The sequence below is a fragment of the Manis javanica genome, chromosome 13 (assembly GCF_040802235.1).
Source record: "Manis javanica isolate MJ-LG chromosome 13, MJ_LKY, whole genome shotgun sequence".
Lineage (NCBI taxonomy): Eukaryota > Metazoa > Chordata > Mammalia > Pholidota > Manidae > Manis > Manis javanica.
Genome location: NC_133168.1, coordinates 98,810,148 through 98,830,272, shown reverse-complemented (window position 1 = coordinate 98,830,272; position 20,125 = coordinate 98,810,148). Strand labels below are relative to the sequence as shown.

The 20,125-nt window shown below is 45.3% G+C and overlaps 1 protein-coding gene across 5 annotated transcripts; it reads left to right on the top strand.

Annotated features, from left to right (window-relative positions):
- The first annotated feature begins 4,161 nt into the window (after window positions 1-4,161).
- Window positions 4,162-19,344, top strand: LOC108404150 (uncharacterized). 5 transcript variants are annotated; one of them, XM_037018309.2, is made up of 4 exons: window positions 4,162-4,287; window positions 11,166-11,292; window positions 14,321-14,378; window positions 14,785-19,344. In XM_037018309.2, exons 1-4 carry the CDS (start codon window positions 4,285-4,287, stop codon window positions 16,814-16,816), a joined length of 2,220 nt encoding a protein of 739 aa, XP_036874204.2. In that variant the 5' UTR covers window positions 4,162-4,284; the 3' UTR covers window positions 16,817-19,344. The 5 variants fall into 5 exon arrangements, with proteins under 5 accessions (XP_036874204.2, XP_036874202.2, XP_036874203.2 ...); XM_037018307.2 differs by having other exon boundaries at window positions 14,198-14,378; XM_037018308.2 differs by having other exon boundaries at window positions 4,272-4,287; window positions 11,050-11,292; window positions 14,198-14,378.
- Window positions 19,345-20,125: the final 781 nt, after the last annotated feature.

Here is a 20,125-nt window from a genome sequence, read left to right as displayed (position 1 = left end):
CAGGAATGGGGCAAAGGGGGATGGTGCGGGCGCTCTGCAGCTGCAGCGTGGCCTTGGAGGAGATACTGTTTCCTGTTCGTTTTGCAGCCTGCGTAGCCTGCCTCTGCCCTCCCAGCCTGAGGAAGGTCAAGGCAGATAGTTATTTTCTCAGCTGATTTTTACTATCTCCGTCGTGTCCCGTGCATGGAGTTCTGTTTTGTTGGGCGCCAGCCTGGCGTTTGCAGCCCTAGTCCCAACCTTTAATGAGTTCCGGGGTGATAGCAGGCAAGTTCTTAAGCCTCTCCGAGCGTCAGTTTCCCCATCTGTAAAGTGAAGTTACGTAACAGTACATACACTTGGCAAGTAAGCGCTATGTGAAGTGTTGTTTATTACATTATTAATGTCAGCCCATCACGGTGGTCACCGTCTTCATATTAAAGTCTGAAACCACTCAAGTGCAGGCCGCGGAATGCCCGTGGACTTGGGAGAAAAGACTCTAGGATCAAATAAAGGGCCTAGGGCGGTGATTCTCAACCTGGGGGCGATTTTAGCGCCAGGAGACACCTGACAACGTTCGAGGAGATTCTGGTTTACAGCTGGGGCTAGGGCGGGTGGGGGTGCTCCTGGCATCTCGTCGGGGGAGGCCAGGGATGCCGGTCAACACCCCGCGTTACACAGGATGCCACCCCCCACACACACCGCATTTAATAGAGTCGACTGCGAAGCTCTGTTGAGAGTTAAGGAGTGCGTGGCATACAGTATACGTTTACTGGATACCATATTATTGTTATTAATATTCTTTTATTGATGAGTTTCCATGGGGAAACGATTTTCCAGCTCCAAGTGATTCCTTAATCTTATCAGTGAGGCAGTTAGACTATTTCCCTATTCGCTTTTTAATGAAGTAATTCGAACAAGAATACAGAATGTAACTTTAGCAGGTAGTTCTGACCACTGCAGGTTTGTAAACGAGTCCCGCAATTTTTTCCTCTCCCTCTCCAGAGGTAGCCATTTATAAGTTGACTACATAGCCTTTTCTAGTCCATGTATATGTAATTTTTTTTGAATGTATGTCCTTAACACATGGCAATGTTTTGTTTTGTTTTTTTAAACTTGCCATAGTGAAATCCTGTGCATATTCATCAGCGGAGCTACATTTTCTTTCTTTACCTTCAATACTCGTTTTGAGATTTAGTATTGACTATATATCAGGGTTTCTCAAACTCGGCACAGTTGATATTAGGCCCCAGAGAAATCTTTTTTGAGAGGTCGTCCTGCTCGCTGCAGGGTGTTAAACAGCATCCCAGGCCTCCACTCATCACATGCCATTTAGCACCCCCTTGCCACTCAAAATTGTCAGTCAAAAATCCAAAATTGTCTCCATATGCCGCCAATGTCCGCTGGGGGGCAGAATCACCCTTAGTCAAGTACCAGTTAAGCATGAAGATACAATTCTTTCCTTACATCTGCCTTACATGTACTTGTTTTTTGTTGGTGTTTTTGTCTGTTTTCTCAGTGTTTTACACACGCTGTGCATCTTTGCTCCCACTTTGTGGGCGTGGGCCGCAAGAGGAATGGCATAAACATAGAATCAATAGTTTGGCAACTTTATGTTCAGGAAACTCCGTACTTAAAAAATCATGACTTACAGGGAACACATATTTCTGTAGCTATGTGAACAAATTCTTGAGAAAAATTGGGCAAAGTATGCTATCAAATGGTAAAGGTAGTAAAAAACCAGTCTCCCACACCAGTCCCCTGTACCTGGTTGAGCCCCTTGCAAGCTACTGAAATCTCCCATTGCTGGTGTGGATTTTCAGATATCTGCATGTGCAGGTGTATGTCCTCTGAGCCCAAGGAGACAAGTTAGTGTACATTTTAAATTGTAATAGAAACTGCCAGATTGTCCTCGGGAGTGACCCAAGGACATGCGAAGAGGTGTTTCCCCCCTAATTCTGGGCAGTTCTTCAAAGTGCACCTGCTGTCAAGTTTTACACTAAAGAGTTTAGTGTGTATGTGTGTGTGTTTTTTTAAAACAGCTTTACTGAAATATGAAGTGTACATTTCAGTGGCTTTTTGTATTCATGGAGTTGTGCAGCCATCGCAGCAATCAATTTTAGAATTTTTTTCATTGCCTCCAAAACAATCTAGATAGCTGAAGAGCTATCAGCTTCTAACTCCCATTCCCAGCCTTAAGCAACTTTCTGTCTCTATACATACCCCTCTTTGAGATATTTCATATGAATGGGATCATGCAACATGTGGTCCTTAGTGAAAACTTAACGTTTTCAAGTTTCATCCACATTATAGTCTGTGTCAGTGCTCCGTTCCTTTTTATAGCTGAATAACATTCCCTTGTAGGGATGTACACTATATTTTCTTTATATATTCATCTGTTGATGGACATTTGGGTTGCTTCCACCTTTTGGCTATTGTGAATAATCCTGCTGTGAACATGTGTGCACAAATATCTGTTTGAACCTATTTCAACATTTTTGAAAAATAGACAACAGCCCCAAATGGAGTCACTTGTACTAAACCATTGTCACCAAACTGAGTTTTAAAACTTAACCTAATTGCAGTTCTCAGCCTCTCGGGAATGTGACCTTTAGTCAGTCCGTCAGGAATTTCCTGGTCAGCACTAGTGAGGCAATCTGCCAGAGAGACCCCCTGCCTTCCTCCAAAGGAAGGTGACCTTGCCTGAAATAATCTGCTCTTTGCTAGAAAGTTTCTTTTTCTGCTTCTTTCTGCCTATGAATGTCTTCCACTTTGTACAGCTGCATGGAGCTCCTTTCTATTTGCTAAGATGGGATGCTGTCTGATTGATGAATCATTAAAACCCATTTAGATCTTCAAATTTACTCAGATTAATTTTAACATCCAAAATACTAATTTTTATGAAAGTGAATAAAATCTTTTTGTAAGCCATAGACAATGAATTTTATAATTCTGTAAGTAAATTGGTCCATGATACTGGAGTTTATACTTTTACTCAGTACAAAAATGGGTAGTTTTAAAAGGAGTCGTATTAAATGCTCAGTGCTTGGGACCCAGTTAATAATCAGTGTATGAAGAATTTCCAGGTCCAACCCAAATTTATTTAAGCATTCAATGCTTTTCCTTAAATCATTTAAAATAGGAATTGAACTGCCTCAGGGAAATGACCCGACTTTTATATTTAAACATTCTCTGGAGATACACCAAAAACTGAACCAACATAAATTTCCCTGCACAGTAAAATGGTTTAAATGTTGACAAAATGGAGTTAATAGTGAGACTGACAGATGAGTCCAGGAACCACTGGGAAATAGGGTTTACGCACATCCTCTTCTCTGAAACTACTGTTCTCAGAAAGTTGAACTTTTTGCATTTTGCCAAACCGTAAACATCCCGGACAAACAGCTGCCTGGAACAAAGTGCACTTTTTGCCTAGTGAATGGCCTTAGCAACCATTTGTGTATAGCTAGATGTAGGTTACAGCAGCTTCAGCAAAACGAATTCTTCCAAAACAACTCTTGTAAGACCCCTTGGAGTTCAGAGGAGGGTTCGAACGTCTCTCACCTGTGGCTGCGCTGAGAGAAGCCCCACGGAGATAAAGTACCTGCGGTTTGCTGAGTTCAAGCCCCACAAGTGGGGCTGGGAGGGGGGTGAGGGGGAAGGATGAAGGGTGGCACCTCCTGGGGTAACAAAGGTCACATGTCAAAACACAGCCGGCCTCTGCCTTGCAGGCGGTGATGTCGCACTGCACGGTGTTCTTTATCAGGGAGCACGCCACGCCCCCAGCCGACCCCTGATCCCGGGGTCACCAGGCCCTCTCAACATGTGCCGGCTCCAGACACTAGGCGCTCCGAGGAGCACGTGAGTCAGGAACTTCCGGTCCAGGAGAAGGACACGGGCAGACCACCGAGCGGCCGGCAGAAGCCAGCCCGCCCGGCCTGGAGCGGGTTCTGCGACCGGCGCCGGAACCAGTCCTGCGGGTCAGACACGTGCATCCCAATGGCCTGTCATGCAGGACTCAGGATCCGGGCTGGAAGAACTGTCCAATCGGGGACTCCGAGGGTGGTGCCCAGGGCACTAACCAGTTAGGACGCGGTGGTCCCGGAGCTCTGGCCAATCATAACGCGAGGGCCCGGCACTGTCCAATCAGGGCCAGGGGCGGGCTGCTCAGCCGCGTGGAAGTAGCTCTCAGCCCCCGCGCCCCCGAAACGCACCTGTTCCGCACGGCCTCGGGTGTGCTGTCCGCGTCGCTCTCACCTGCCGGGGCCGTGGGGAGGACGCCGGAAGGACCCGGAGTGGCGCTGCGAGATGGTGCGTGTGCGCTGTCGGGGTCAAGACCGGGAGGGTCTGAAAGAACTTGCGGGACCCGGCTGGAAGCGGCGGCGGCCCGGGTCTGCGCCCCCTTTCGGCGCCCTCCGCCCCGTCCGGACCTGAGTCTCCGCCTGGCCGCAGTGGGGTCCCGGCGTCCTGTCCTCTCCCCGCGTAGGGGTCCCGACTACCGTCTGCTGGGTGGGGGTTCGGGGAGGAGGGCCTCAGGGAAGACGATCAGGAGCCTGGGGAGGTTGTTGGCAGCCGAATAGGGGGACCCATCCTGGACATGACAGGTAAAAACAGAAGCTTACTTGGTTTAGGAGACTATTCCTGTTTAAAAATACCTGAGTAAATTTTAAAGATTTCACCGGCTTTATTCAAAGATCCATGAATCGGACAGCACCCGCTCCCTGGAGCTGTACAAAACCAGACTGAATAGGCAGAAGGGGGGCAGGAACACGGAAGTTTCTAGCAAAAAGTGGATTGGTTGCGGCAAGCCGACCTCCCTTTAGGGGATGGCTGGCTGGGGCCTCTCCGGAGGTTTCCTCACCAGTGCTGACCAGGTAATTCCTGACGGACTGGTTTTTTATTCCATTTCTGGGAGAGGCCGAAAACTGTGACTACGTTTAAGTCTAGGTTTGGTGATGTGGGGCTTAGCGTAAGTGACTCCATTTTGGGTCTGTTGTCTTGATTTACAACATTCCAAAGACTGTTGAAATAGGGACAAGGCTCAGATCTCAGACAGGCCAGCGTCCGTCTCCAATCCCACAGAAAAAGGCTTTTCTTTTCTCGGTAAGGAGAGGGGACAGGAAGGCAGATTGTGGGGACCGGGGCCCCAGCCGTCAGCGCATTCTCCCCTGAGGTGTCCAGGGGCTTGCTCGGCATCTTGGTGGTTGTCCAGACCAGGAGGGGTTGGGGAGCTGAGTCCAGGCCTGTGAGAACAGAAGCCTGAGTAAAGTTTCCCTTAGAAGCGGGCAGCTGTGATGAGTTGGTCAAGTCTGGGAAATGAAAAATCAGAATTTAATAAGGAGAGACTTTCAAAGTTTTTTTTTTTTTTTTTGAGGGGTCGACAAAAGGGACTGTTCTACTGAGGGCAGGGGCTCTGATTTGGGGTTGGGGGCTCTGGACTGAGGGGCAGGGGCTTTCTGCTGGAGTGGGGGTTTCTGCCCTGGGGCGAGGGGGTGGGAAGGCACTACCCTGGGGCAGAGGTTCTGCAGTGGGGGTGGGGGTTTGCATTGGGGCAGGGGCATCTGTGCTGGCGTGGCAATTCCTGCACTGGGGACGGGGGTCCTGCGTCCGTAGGGAAGACGCTCCGGGTGTAAGGTCTGCAAGCTCCCTGCAGCGCTGGCTAAAGGGCCTGTGTTAGGCAGGGAGTAAGGGGGGCCCGGGAAGGGGCAGGTGTGCTGTGCGGTGTGCGGGGCAGACCCCGGGCCAGCCTGTCCCCAGCCGGGCTGTCTGCTGCTCAGGCTGAGGGTGGGCAGAGGTCTGGGCTCTGGGGGAAGGAGGGAGGACCGGAGCTTGGCAGGCCTCTGCTCCGCCCGCTCACTGCGGACAAGCGGCCCAGCTAATCACCGGGGAGGCGCAGAATGGGGCCTGGGGTCTGGGCCTGGCCTTGGCCCCGTAAACGCGGGCTCCGTGAGAGGCTTGAGTGGATGGGGAAGGGGCTCTCCCGCAGCAAGCCGTTTCCAGAGCACCCTGGGGTCGGGGTGCCCGTCACCCCCACCGGCGGTCTGCAGGGAGCGCCGGGCTCAGGCAGGACCGAGCGTGTCCCCTGGCGGAGAGGGCGCCTGGTCCCTGGCTAGCGCTGCGGGGACGTCCTCAGATGCCAGCCTGGGGTTCCACGGGTGTCAGGTGACCGGATTCTTTCTGCCTCCTTTGCCGCCGAGTGAGGGCAGGACGCGTCTCCGCCTTTGCCTTTCCTGCGGACTCTGCCATCCCGGGGCTGAACCAGCGGGGGCTGCTCGGCGCAGGAGGCGGCCTGTTCCGCACCTAAGCGCCTGCAGGGCTGCGCTTCCGGTGGGGTGGGAGGGTCGTGCTAAAGAATTCGTACCGGTAGTGACTCCTGGGCGCGGGCGCAGGGTCGTGACCGTGTGACCCCGTCCCCCCTCACCCCGGTTAACAGCTGGTCCTCGGGGATGAGTGCAGATTCTGTGGGCGGGATCCTGGCCAAATCTGATCGTTTTCAGCTCATAGGTGACAGACACCTGTGTTCTGAGAGGGAGGGGCAGTTTGCAGGTGTTTGAACAACCCCTTCCTCCTGGAACACGGGGCGGAAGCAGGGAGCCCGGCTTGTCATTCACGCACTGGGACGGCCGGGGCCCCGCCTCCTTGCGACCCTCGGTGCTGGAGCAGGTGCATCACCTGGGGCTGGAGGGGGAGGGAGGCGGCTCCCCCTGCAGGTGCCTGCCCCCTGCAGGTGCCTGCCCCCCAGGGTCCCCCCAGAAGCCGAGAGTGCAGGGAGGCCCCGGCAGGGTGTGGGGTGCTCGGTCCTCCCCGAGTGGTGCTGTGGGCACCTCGGGACCGTTTCCACACGGGTTGACGGTGACCTTAGTTTGACAACAGCCATAAGCCCCTGTGGACTCACCCACCCAGGTGAGCACCTGGGCTGGGTCCCTTTCAGTGTCCCCATCTTCCACCCGCTCTCCCTCCTGCCCCTGGGTGACCGCTGTCCTGGCTCTTCTGTCACTTGCAGATTTACATCTGTTTTCATCACCCAGCAGTGGGTGGTGTGATTTTGCTGCATTTGCCATAAGTGAATTATGACCCATCGCGCCGTGTCGCACCGAGGGCTCCTCGGGCCTCCTGGGCCTGTTCCCTGGTTATCTCATGTATTGTGGTCCCTGTGGGACGTGGGCTGCCTCAAGTTTATCTTTGGCTTTTTGTTGGCCACGCTGCTCCAGCCCTCCTCCCACGCTGGTGAAGCACTGTGGGTTGTGCATTATGGGCAGGCTCCAATGCACTGGGAAGTGGCCAGGGTGGGCCAGCTTTTCCAGCAACGCTGTGCCACGTTTCCAGCCCTTGGGAGTTTCCCAGCTAAACTGGCCATCCTGAGTGTGTGAATTGGGACCTTCTCGTGATTACAGATTGCTTTTTGCTGATAACCATTGGGCCTGAACATTCTCCTATGTGGTGTTTTGTCCTCTGTGCAGGGTTTTCCAGTGATTTTCACCTGAAGTTGTCCATATGTTTATTGATTTCTTATGTTTCTTTCACCTTCTCTGGTAATCCACCCTTTTCCATTTCTAGGTATTGTAGTATTTTCTCCTTGGAGGGGGGGTTGTCATTTCTCTCTGTTCTACACTTTGAGGGGCTCTTCTTAATTTTCCTAGACTTGAGGTTCTCTGTCAGTTCCTTTGCAACTTGCCCTCTTTTCTTCTATAAGAAAACTCTCCATCTCTCAGGTCATTAATGCATTTGTCTATAAGTTGGGTTCTACTTTTGTCTATCCCAGTTAACTGTACAGTGGCATGGTTATTGCACATGAACTTGGTCAAGAGAAGGCTCCCCATCCCATACAGGGCCCAAGGGTCATCTTGGCCCAGCAGCACCTGCACTGGAGTAGGGCCACTAGCCACACGCAGGTGGGCCTGCCTCAGGGCACCCCCTACCCCCATGGTGTGCTTGTCCATGCCTCAGTTACTCCCACCCAGTCCTTACTACTACAGTTGAGAAAGCCATAATGGATGTTTGGCAAAATCTCACCAACCTGGTCTGTGGAAAATCTCAGTTCTTAAAGTTTCAGTGTTTACAAGTATTTTTCTCAAGTTGAAACGAAACAGAAACAAAATCCCCCCCAAAATCAGAACAATCCTGGTTGTATTTGGTGGCATTTTCTTAAAGCTCTCGACCTGTTTAGGAGAGCTGGCGTTCTGGGCTGTGTTCTGAGGACATGCACCATCTCTCCATTTATTTCATTGGTTGTGGGGTCATTTGAAAACGTTTTGGACTTTTTCCATTAATTCACTTTTTTATCTTTCAGAAGTATATTTTAGGACTTAAGGAGAATTTAGTTTTTTTGGGGTTTTTTTGAGATGGCATCTCATATTTATTAATCAAATGGCTGTTAACAACAACAAAATTCTGTATAGGGGACTCAATGCACAATCATTAATCAACCCCAAGCCTAATTCTCAACAGACAAGGAGAATTTAGTTTTAATAGCTTTAAAAGCCTATGTTGCTAAGTTTATTTTTAAAACTTCAACTGCTTGCTTCCAGTGATGCAAAACACACAGATTTATTTTTGAGTTTGCATTTTGGAAACTTACTAAAATCTCATTAGAGGAACATGGCTAGGGAGCCAGCCCTGAGTACAAGATGGGGAAGGGGAGGGGAAAAGAGGCCTCAAGGCATTTGACTCCTTTCAAACATTTGCCTCAGTTAATTTAGAAATAGTATTTGTCAAGAGGCAATTTTAGAATCCTGAAAACTTTGGAAAGGTCAAGATACCTATTAAGGTAGGCATCCCATTCATTTACTTTTTGGGGGGAATTGTGGCTTTATAATTTAATTTTGAGAAAAACAAATCTGGGGAGATAGAAAGTTCCCCATAATGGCCATTGGTGTTCTAAATTGGTTATTTAAGTTGGTTCACTTAAGTAGACATGCGCATTTGGAGGAACCAAATATTTTAAACGTAAGACCCACTGGGGTCTCAGAGGGAGCGGTGCCCTAAAAGGTTTTGACTGGGATCTCATTTCCCAGGTGCTTTTTTCTATAAGAGGAGAAGAAAAATTCCTTAACTGCGTAGTTGCAACAGGAACAGCCTTGTTCCAAAAGTAATCAGACCAAAAACCAGCGGTTCCAACAGGTACAGTTTGGCTCAAAACGGAGTCACACTAAAGGCCAAATGAGTCCTCTCAGAAGGGAAAGAACTTTAAAACGAACCCTAAATAAAGCCCGGAGAGGTCATCAGAGTCCAGAAGGAAGTTACGCACAAAGTCCTGTATCGGCGAGAAAGCGGCGGGCCCCGTGGGGACCGGTGCCACGGTGCTTACCTGACTCCGAATTGATGGGGGTCTTCTCTGGAGCCCACCTTCCTGACACAAAGTAATAACCTTAAAAATAAAGCTAGCTCACTTATTAGCAAAAATGGCTTTATTCAAGAATAGCAGAGAATTGCTACTAGAAACTAAGCAAGCTGCGGCAAAACCATAGGCAAGTCCAGAAAACAAAGGAAAGAAATGATCTTTTATAGGAAAAGGGCAATGGGGTGGGGGTGGGGTTTCTTATGAGCAGAAAGGCCATTGGAGGGAGCTGGGAGCTCTAAGTGTTGTGGCTCCTCGTTGGCTGAATAGTGGCAGCCTCTCATTGGCTGGGCTGCCGCCGGAGAGTAAGCTAGTGTCTGGCAGGGTCTCTTTACTGTGGGGTCGGCCATGGAGCCGGGATGGTGGCCTTGATAGTTCCCCTGCTTGCTGGCCTCCTGACACCACATCAGTGAGGTTTCCTTTGTTCAGTTTCACAAATCTGATGGCTTTTAGATTGTTTCCACTTTTTGGCTATTACGAATCCTGCAGTTGTGGATATCTGGGTATTACTGTGTTGGTGTTTGTTTTCACTTCCCTTGGACAGACTCCTAGGAATACAGTTCTACTTTGTGTAGTACCTGTATTCATCATTTTGAGGAACCACCGGACTCCCCTCCAATCTGGCCGCACCCTTTTACTTCCCCGTCAGCCATGTATAAGTGACGATTTCCTTCGGTCCTCACCAGCACTTACTTGTCCATTCTTAGAGCCGTCCTAGTGGGTGTGAAGAGGTGTCTGTTCCTAGTTTTGATTTGCAGTTCCCTGATTATTAATGTACAGTGTCTTCTATACGATTGTGGGCCATTTGTATATCTTCTTTGGAGAAATGTCTACTCATATTCCTTGCTCGTTATTTAAGCATATTATTTGTCTATTGTGTTTGTTTTTTAGTTTTTATCGTTTTATGAGCTTAAAAAATACGTAGTTAGAATGTAAGTCTATCAGTGTTGTGTCTTATCAGGTCTGTGATCACTAAACCCCAGATGCAGCCCCAATTAAATTACATTACCTTCTTCATAGTTGAATGTAGTTGGGATTTATTTTTCTTTAGATTTTGAGGATGTGTTTTTGTTTAAAATATCTGATTCCCTGGCATAATTGTTTGTTTTTCATTCAGGGGTATGGTGTCGTCCCACATTACATGAAAGATATTAAGTTGGTTGAAGTCACCATTAGCTCATCAGCTCCTTCAGCAAGTCATCTCTTTGACGCCATTTTCCTCAGATTTCCGAGACATTGGTTATATACTTGAGGGGGTCCTTCTGTCTTGCCAGGTTCTTGATGAACTAAGCCCCTGCGTCCCTGTCCCTACATGTATTGCTACAGTGTCTACCTAATCCTGAGAGGGACCCCGCCTATGTTGGAATGAAGGGACTAGGCGAGGTAGCTTGACATTTGAACATTTCCACGGCAAGAGCTGTTCAGATCTGGCAGCACTTGAATTTAAGTATCGGTGACATCCTGACCGGCTGATTCTAGTTCTTGGAGCTGACGAGGAAATAATGATTTTTTATTGAGCCAAGTATTGATTTGCATGTTATCTGATTGATGATTTCATTTTTCAGTCTTTACTATACCTCAGAATCTGCTCAGTAATAATAATCTTAATTTTAAAATTGTGTGTGTCTAAGTTTTTATCAGTCGTTATTTTCCCCCTTTTGCTTCAACTTCCCAAGCACTTAACACCTCTGAATATATTCCACTTGATTTTCTTGCTTATTTTCATTTCCCATGAGCATGTGAGCTCAGGAGGCCTAGGAGGTGACGCCAATTTCCCGATGGTCAACCTCCCCCACCCTCCCGCACTGGTGAGGTGGTGCCTTGCTGAAACAGGATATGCGGGGTGTTTCAGGCCTCGGTGGTCTTGGAGGACGTGGCTGTGGACTTCACCCCAGAAGAGTGGGCACTGCTGGATCACACTCAGAGGGGGCTCTACAGAGACGTGATGCTGGAGACCTGCCGGCACCTGGCCTCTGTGGGTAAGGACGGCTCCCTCCCTTCAGCTAGTCCTTTAGAGAACCAGGATCTCCTAAGATTGCCCTTCCTTTTGGGCCAAGGAGTGGGAATTCATTATAGGAAAGACAGACAGGGCCTAAGACTTCTGGAACATACCTGAATCAGATAGCCTTTCCATGAACAGAACCATTTGAAATACTGAATTGACACTATTTCTCTTGATCAAAGTCTTGATCTCCATGATTTTGTCAGTGTAAGCATGGTCTCCCATGTCACTTTGGGGAAGTGAGAGCTGTTTTATGTTTTTCACCCCCATAAGTGTTATACTGAGGTCCATCCACATTTGACACAGTGAACTTTCTGCAGTGAAATACACACTTACCCATCGCCAGTGGCCTTGAAGACTAAAGTAGCGGCGCATCTCATGGACTCCCTGTTGCCCATCAAATCCTACCTCTTGCTGAACTTTTCTCCAGTGGCAGGGCAGCAGCCACACACACAGGGTGACGTCCCCAAGGCAGCCGAGGCAGTGCGGGGAGGCTTCATCTGGGGCTTCTGTGCCTGCGAGCACCATGAGAGTGGCAAGCCTTGGGAGGAGCAGGTTTTGCATAAAATTGAGTGATATTTGGGCCCATCCTTTAGAAACATGACTTAGTCTTTCACATGGGTGCCATTTGTCATGTACCTGGCTTCCCTGATGGACTTCCCACCCCTCTTCACCCACTTGGAAAGACTTTGTGTATTTCTTTTTTTTTTTTTTTTTTGAGAGGGCATCTCTCATATTTATTGATCATATGGTTGTTAACAACAATAAAATTCTGTATAGGGGACTCAATGCACAATCATTATTCAACCCCATGCCTAATTCTCAACAGTCTCCAATCTTCTGAAGCATAACGAACAAGTTTTTACATGGTGAACGAGTTCTTACATAGTGAATAAGTTCTTACATGGTGAACAGTGCAAGGGCAGTCATCACAGAAACTTTCGGTTTTGATCAAGCATCATGAACTATAAACAATCAGGTCAATTATGATTATTCGTTTGATTTTTATACTTGATTTATATGTGAATCCCACATTTCTCCCTTATTATTATTTTTTTTAATAAAATGCTGAAGTGGTAGGTAGATGCAAGATAAAGGTAGAAAACATAGTTTAGTGCTGTAAGAGGGCAAATGTAGATGATCAGGTCTGTGCCTATGGACTAAGTATTAATCCAGGCTAGACAAGGGCAACAAAACATCCACGGATGCAGAAGATTTCTCTCAAAACAGGGGGGGTGAGCTTCTAAGCCTCACCTCTGTTGATCCCCAATTTCTCACCTGATGGCACCCCTGCGACTGTGCCTGTCTTAGGTTGTTCCTCCCTTGAGGAATCTTACCCTTCTCTGGCTAACCAGCCATCTTCCAGGGCCATACAGGGAAATGTAAAGTTGGCAAGTGAGAGAGAAGCAATATTGTTTGAAAAGGTTAGCTTTTTACTTTTTTGCAGATTTATGCCCTGTGGCTTCTATGCCCAGCATTTGTCTTGAGGTATCTTTACCACTTGGAAGAATTATGATGCTCGGTAATTTCGATATGAGGCACGAATTCTACTTAAGGGTTGTAATTATGAAGGAAGAAGAGAAGCTATAGAAGTAGCAGACGGAAGAAAACATGGGAAGATTGATTATTTCTTTGACATATCTTCTTGTAGTGTAACATAAGCGTGTAAAGGTTTTAAATTACTAATTAAATTGTGTGCACACATTAACATAATAGGAATACAGCTACATAACCAAAGCAGACCTACAATTACCAGCCATATCCAGTGAAACCAAGAAAACCAGTTAGGCACCCTAGGCATTTGTGAAAACTTATCAATGATATGATGGATATTGTCTAACTGAATTTGAATATTTTGAGAAAAATCAGACAAAACAACACATTCCTGGGAACTGTTCACATCCCATATGTTCTTTTAACAGTAGATAGTCTATAGTCGCAAGATTTTGGAGCGCTGCAACTTGCACTTCTCCTAATTCTTGGTTGAGTTCCGACAGTATAGATCCAGTCAAATTTGTTGTTTTACTGTGTGCACAGGGCAGCTTAGATATCTCCTTCTTCATTCCCATGGCAAGTCCAGGAACTGGTGGGATGAATGCAGCTACAACTGCAGCAGCACCAGGATCTTTGTTGAAGTTTTTTGATGATCATCTTCTGGAATGACTCTTCCAGAGAATGTTGATGTTGGAGGTTCTTCTTCATATCGTATCTTCATTCGTTTTCTGGGTAGCCAAATTAGGCTTCGATCCTCTGTATAAACACAAACAAGCCCCTTGCCCCCACTTTGATATGCCCTTTATACCATTGTGAAGAATCTGTTGGAGATCACCACACAGGAACTGCCTTTTTCTCTTTTTTTTTTTTTAAGAGAAAGGAATATTATCAGAAAAATGTACTTCCATAACTGATCATCTGACACCCTTTAAATGATCAAAATTAGGGATATTTAAAGCATGCATTAATCGGTGATTTGCAGTTAGTTTTATCCTATCAGGGAGTAATCCCCCTTTTCTTTCTTTTTTTTTTTATCATTAATCTACAATTACTGTGTATTTCTTTTATAAAGGCAGCATTTGGATAGGTGTATATTGCCCAGTTTATTCTTACCTTGTTTTTCTAATAATATTTATCTCCACTTCAGCCTCCATCTCTTTTAAAGTATTTCTTAGTGAACAGTGTCCCATTTTGACAGGCTTTCCCTATAATTGCTACCATTCTAAAAAGCTGACATCTAAAGAGTTTTTTGTTGCCCACATGTCTGTTATTCTTACACAGTTTGTTTACATTTTGGAATCAGTATATGGAAAGAAATCTACATGGGGTCTGTTTTCTTTCCTTTGTCCCATTTCTTTCTCTAGAAATTAATGTTTCCATTGTTGCAGATTACCACATTCAAGTTCAAATCAACGGATCAAGTCCTCAGTGGGATAATTTGGAGAATGGAGTGTATAGTGAAAAGAAAATATTAAGATTCACAAGTAATGATTCCATGTCTGTTTTTCAAGAGAATCAGAAAATTCATAACATTGGAGATGAGCCCCAAACCGAGGAGAGACATTTGAGGTGAGTGGCACCCCTACAGGAGGAAGGGGAATCTCACTAGAGTGTAAGAATGACTTGACATTAAAAGAAACGTCTAAACCTAACTCAGTAATTGTGTACTCAGATAATTTTTATAAGATAGTATTTACATAATGTGAAGTAGATATCAAACATCTGAAGCATAATTCAATTGGAAACAATGATAAGGAAAACCACATAGAAGAAAGTTATGGCTATATTTGAGCCCTCACCCAGAGCATTAAGCTTGTTCCACTCTATTATAACAATGCAGATGGTTCCACAAACATACCCATCCATTGAGAATAGCCAATATGTACTCAAGCTAATCATTAAGAACCATGAATAAATCATAAAGAAATAACTTACAGTAAATAATCCCTAATAGTGTGCTTCCTATTTTGAACAGAAGCCATTTCTTGGAGAGAGTCGGTGAAAATGATGAAAGTAATCAATGTGGAACAGCCCTGAATCAGGTTCCAAGTCTTCCTGTGCACGAGTCTTATCCTACTGGAGGTAAACCCTATGAATGTACCATTTTTGGAAAACCTCTTATGAATTATTCTTTGCATAAAGAGCAGCACAGATCTCACACTGGACAGAAACCTTATCAGTGTGATGAATGTGGACAAGCCTGTAGCTGTGTCTTATGCCTAAACACTCATGTAGGAACTGACATTGCAGAGAAGTCCTATAAAGGTCAGAGTAACGAGATAGAATCTAAGAGATATGTAAAGTGTCTCACTAGTAGAAAATCTTTTGAATGTAAGAAGTATGAAGAAACTTTCACAAGCCTCTCATCCTTGCAGGGACGTGTGAAGGGTCACCATGGACAAAAAATCCATGCTTGTGTAGTGTGTGGGAAAGCCTTTATGTATTACTCCTACCTTACACGGCATGAGCAAAGTCACACTGGAATGAAGCCCCAAGAATGTAAGCAGTGTGGGAAAGCCTACAGCAGTTCCTCATCCCTTCAAGTACATGTGAGAACACACACTGGGGAGAGACCCTATGAGTGTAAGCAGTGTGGGAAAGCCTTCAGTTGTTACTCCTACCTTCGAGAACATGAGATAACACACAGTGGAGATAAACCCTATGCATGTAAGGAGTGTGGCAAAACCTTCAGTTGTCCCAAATATGTTAGAAGACACAGGAAGACACACAGTGGAGTGAAACCCTATGAATGTTCAATATGTGGGAAATCCTACAGTTGCTCCTTATCCCTGCAAGAACACGTGAGAACGCACAGTGAAGAGAAACCCTACGAATGTAAGGAGTGCGGGAAGGCATTCAGGCAACCTCGATGTTTGCAAAGACACGTGAGAATGCACAGTGGAGTGAAACCTTATCAGTGTAGGGATTGTGGGAAGGCCTACACTTGTTCCACATCTCTTCAGGAACACATGAGAACCCACACCGGGGAGAGACCCTTTGAATGTCTGCAGTGTGGGAAAGCCTTCAGTCGTCATTCCTCCCTTCGAGTCCACGTGAGAACTCACAGTGGGCAGAGACCTTATGAATGTACACAGTGTGGGAAAGCTTTCCGCTGGCCCTCATCCTTGCAAAAGCACGTGAGAAAGCACAATGAAGAGAAGCCCTATGAATGTCAGCACTGTGGCAAAACCTTCATGTACCCTGCAAACCTGCAGTCACATGTAAGGACACACACTGGGGAGAGGCCCTATGAATGCAAGGAGTGTGGGAAAACCTACACTTGTTCCTCATCCCTTCAACTACATGCGAGAACCCACACTGAGGAGAGACCCTATGAATGTCTAGAGTGTGGGAAAGCTTTCTGGTATCCCGCACACCTTCAAGTCCATGTGAGGGCACATACTGGGGAGAGGCCCTATCAATGTCAGCACTGTGGGAAAGCCTACAGGCATCCTGCAAAACTGCGAATCCACGTGAGGACACACAGTGGGGAGAGGCCCTATGAATGCAAGGAGTGTGGGAAAACCTACACTTGTCCCTCATCCCTTCAACTACATGCGAGAACCCACACTGAGGAGAGACCCTGTAAATGTCTAGAGTGTGGGAAAGCTTTCTGGTATCCCGCACACCTTCAAGCCCACGTTAGGACACACACTGGGGAGAGACCCTATGAATGTCAGCAGTGTGGCAGAACCTTCAGGCATCCAGACAACCTGCGAGTACATGTGAGGACACACTCTGGGGAGAGGCCCTACAAATGTCAGCACTGTGGGGAAGCCTTCAGTCGTCATTCCTCCCTTCAGGGACACATGGGAACGCACAGTGACGTGAAGCCCTATGAGTGTAAGGAATGTGGGAAAGCCTTCATGTATCCCGTAAACCTGCAAGCACATGTGAGGACACACACTGGGGAGAGGCCCTACGAACGTCCGCACTGTGGGGAAGCCTTCAGGTATCCTGCAAACTTGCAAACTCATGTGAGAACACACACTGCAGAGAAATGTTGAAATTGTAGAATGTAGGAAACCCTTCATTCTCCCCTAAACTTTATTGTATTTGAAGAAACAGACTGGAAAGAAATGTTATAAATGGAAAGAATGTTGAAAAATCTTCAGGTTTAATACGTCATGTATATGTATTCTTTACAATAAAACTCAGGGCTGAACAGAAATATTGTCATAAATATGACATTGCCCTTGTAAGTGCCTCATCCTTAATGTATTAAATACTAGTTAATATAGATTCTAGCTAACATGTTGCTGATATGAACATTTAAGATGATAAATATCCTCTTTAACTGTACTAAATATATTTTGTTTTCTTGGACTTTATTTAAACAATTGTTTTATAAAACGTGTTGCATTTCCATTACAATGTTTTGGACCCAAGCAGATAGGTGGTTTTTGTCTCTTCTACTTTTGTAAAACTTGATATAATTTTAGAGGAAGAGTGTTTTGAATCTTCCTTTCCATTATGTTCCTACTATGTGATCATGATAGAATATTTGTTTTGAAATTCCTTTTCTGGACCACTGTTGCAGATACTGGAATTTCCTACCTTGATATCTACCTTCTTCAGTGTTTATTATTGAAAGGTGTATCTTTCCACGTTTGCTTGCTGTTGCTGGGAACCACATGTGTGTTCCTCCCAGCAGTTACTAATTGTGGAAAGATCTAGAATGTGGACAGTCTCATCTGATTATGTTCATAACTTGTCCTCTGCTCATTGTCCTTGATCTTGATGAGAAATTGGACAGCATGCATTGAGTTGAGAAGAAGGACCTCATAGCATGAATAGTAAAGCTAGTGTCCAGATGGTTCTACTGAGTTGCGTAGGTAGCTTGGGTATGATGGGAAACTGTATCCCACTGTGCTTCTGTTTATGGCTCTGAGGTACGTCCACGAGAAGAAGACACATGAGGTTTGGAAAGTAGAAATGGAGAATCCATGATTCTCAGTTCTTCTGTACCATCAGGAGACACAGATGCAGAGATGCATGGGGACTAGGTGGGCCTGAGTTCACTGTGTGGTCCCAATGCCCGACTCTGCCCGGGTGGAACAGCTTCCAAGCAAACACATGTTTCATGTAATTTCCTCTTATCAGATTCTCGAGCTTGCTCTAGACCCTCTTTGGTTTTCAGTTCCACGCAAGTCCTTGTATTTTCCTGGGGCTCTTCGGTGTCTATCAAGCCTCTCCATAGGATGTCTCATTGAGTGATGTATGTCATCCTGTGACCCACCTGACCTCCAGTGCTTTTCCTAGTTACATGATTTCTGTAGTAAACATCTTGTTCCTCCAAAAGATCTGTCTCCTGCCTCCGCTGTGACAGATTTGACGCTGCATCCACAAATGCAGGGCACTTAACTTCTATTGTTGCATCGTTGAGTGGCTGCACCAGCCCTGCATTTCTTGTTTCTGGGTACGTCGAGGATCGAAATGAATGCTCGTGAGCACACTGGCAGTTTGTGGCTTTCCTGGCTGACTGCTTTCTAAACGATAAACCCACTAAGTTTGATTCTTTTACATTTCTATAGTGATGACTCAGTGTTTTTTTATTTCATTTTTTTAGATGTAATTCCATCCAGGGGCCATTTTTGTGTCAAATACAATTCTCTACATTGTTTCTTGAAAACGTCATTACCTAGGTTTTCACATCTGTTGTCTGTTTACAAGTGTTCTTATGTTTTATGCTTCATTCACTGAGAAGTTACATTAAAAGAGTCAAGGGTGACTCCATCATTTTGTACAGGAAATATGATATGATAGAGTTGCCTTCAGTGAGATGCAGGTTGTCACACATGGGGAAGGATTTTGGGGGAGCTGGAGTTCAAGCGGAGCCTGTAGAGATGGAGAGGAGATTAGGAACAAGTGAAAGCAAAAGATAAACATGTTAGAATGTTTTTAGAGTTTAGAGCATTTCCAAAAAATTTGTAAAGATGTTATTAAGTGTTATATTATAAATGTTATAAAACATTGGTCCCTTGAGCAAAGATGTGGAACTACCATAAAAGTTGTTAGCGGGTGAGGACTTGATAGTACGGGTGAATGTTGAAACACTGTGTTCTGTGTTTGAAACCATCAGAAGACTGTGTGTATCAATGATACTTTAATTAAAGCTGTTAGCAGTGTAATCAATACATGAAAGTTGTAGTCATACAAGGGGAACATAAGATTAATAAAAATGAAGTGATAAGGCATGTCAGTCTTTAAACATGTTTGAATTAAAGAGAGTTGGTGTAACTTAGTATATACCACCTGATTCTATTTACAAGCACCAAAAAGAAAAATAATTGCAACACAAGTGATGAAATTATAAAGAAACTAAATCAAAGTATCTTTTAATAATGCAGGGGTATTTGTCCTGCAGGAGGGCAGGGTACGGCTTCTCCATCACCCAAATGGAATGTGGGGTGGGATAACCTTTCTTTCTTTCCTGGGTTGTGATCGTGGATGTTTACTTTATACTATTCATTTCAAATGTACATTTTATCCATTTTTATGTGTGTGTATTTTACAGTAAAGTGTTACTATGTCACCACACTACCTCATTTTTTTAAATTGCAAATTATCTCAATAAATACAGAAAAAGCATATTATTCTAAGTTCATCAGAAATACTCTTAGTAATATAGGAACAGACGAGAACTTTCACAACCTTTTGAAGGGTATCTTAAGAAACAGAGTTTGCGAAGGAATGTATAAAGTAAGCGATCAGAGTTCCTTTGTTCAGGAAAATTACATTCACATTACAAATACTATCACTCCACTCCCTTCAACAGTATACTGGATATCCCAGCAAGACAAATAGGCATGCAAGAATGTTAAATAAACTTGTCGTGTTCCAAAGCTGAAGAAAGTTATGTATATACAACCTAAAAGGGTATGTGTAACCATAGTAAAAGATGATTAATCAGCTTTCATGATGTCAACTTTTAAAAAAAGTCATTACATTCCTAGTCACTGTTTTAAAAAGTTCAATGTTTATGTAAGAGAGAACGTACAAAGGTAAAAATGAAGTTATTCAAGTCTCAAAATAAGCCTAATGGGCGATATAAAGAAATCCCAGTGGGAACATTATAAGGTTATAGTGACATGAATGCAGAATAAAATGGATGGATGGAGCATATTCTAAGGAGAACAATGCTACCATGATACCAAAACAAACCAAAAATATCTGTATCATGGAATGAATTTTGTTCATAGTAAAACCCTTTCCTGGGACTTAAGAAGCCTTGCTTCTAAATTGTATAAATAGGAACAAATGTTCCATAATAGCTGTGCTTTTCTAAAAAATGAGGTGGAGGGGCATACCCTGTG

Excerpts from the sequence above, each read along its gene's own strand:
- LOC108404150 (XM_037018307.2), top strand. Across the intron at positions 11,293-14,197 it reads CCGGCACCTGGCCTCTGTGG|ATTACCACATTCAAGTTCAA; the intron begins GTAAGGACGGCT and ends CCATTGTTGCAG. Across the intron at positions 14,379-14,784 it reads ACCGAGGAGAGACATTTGAG|AAGCCATTTCTTGGAGAGAG; the intron begins GTGAGTGGCACC and ends TATTTTGAACAG.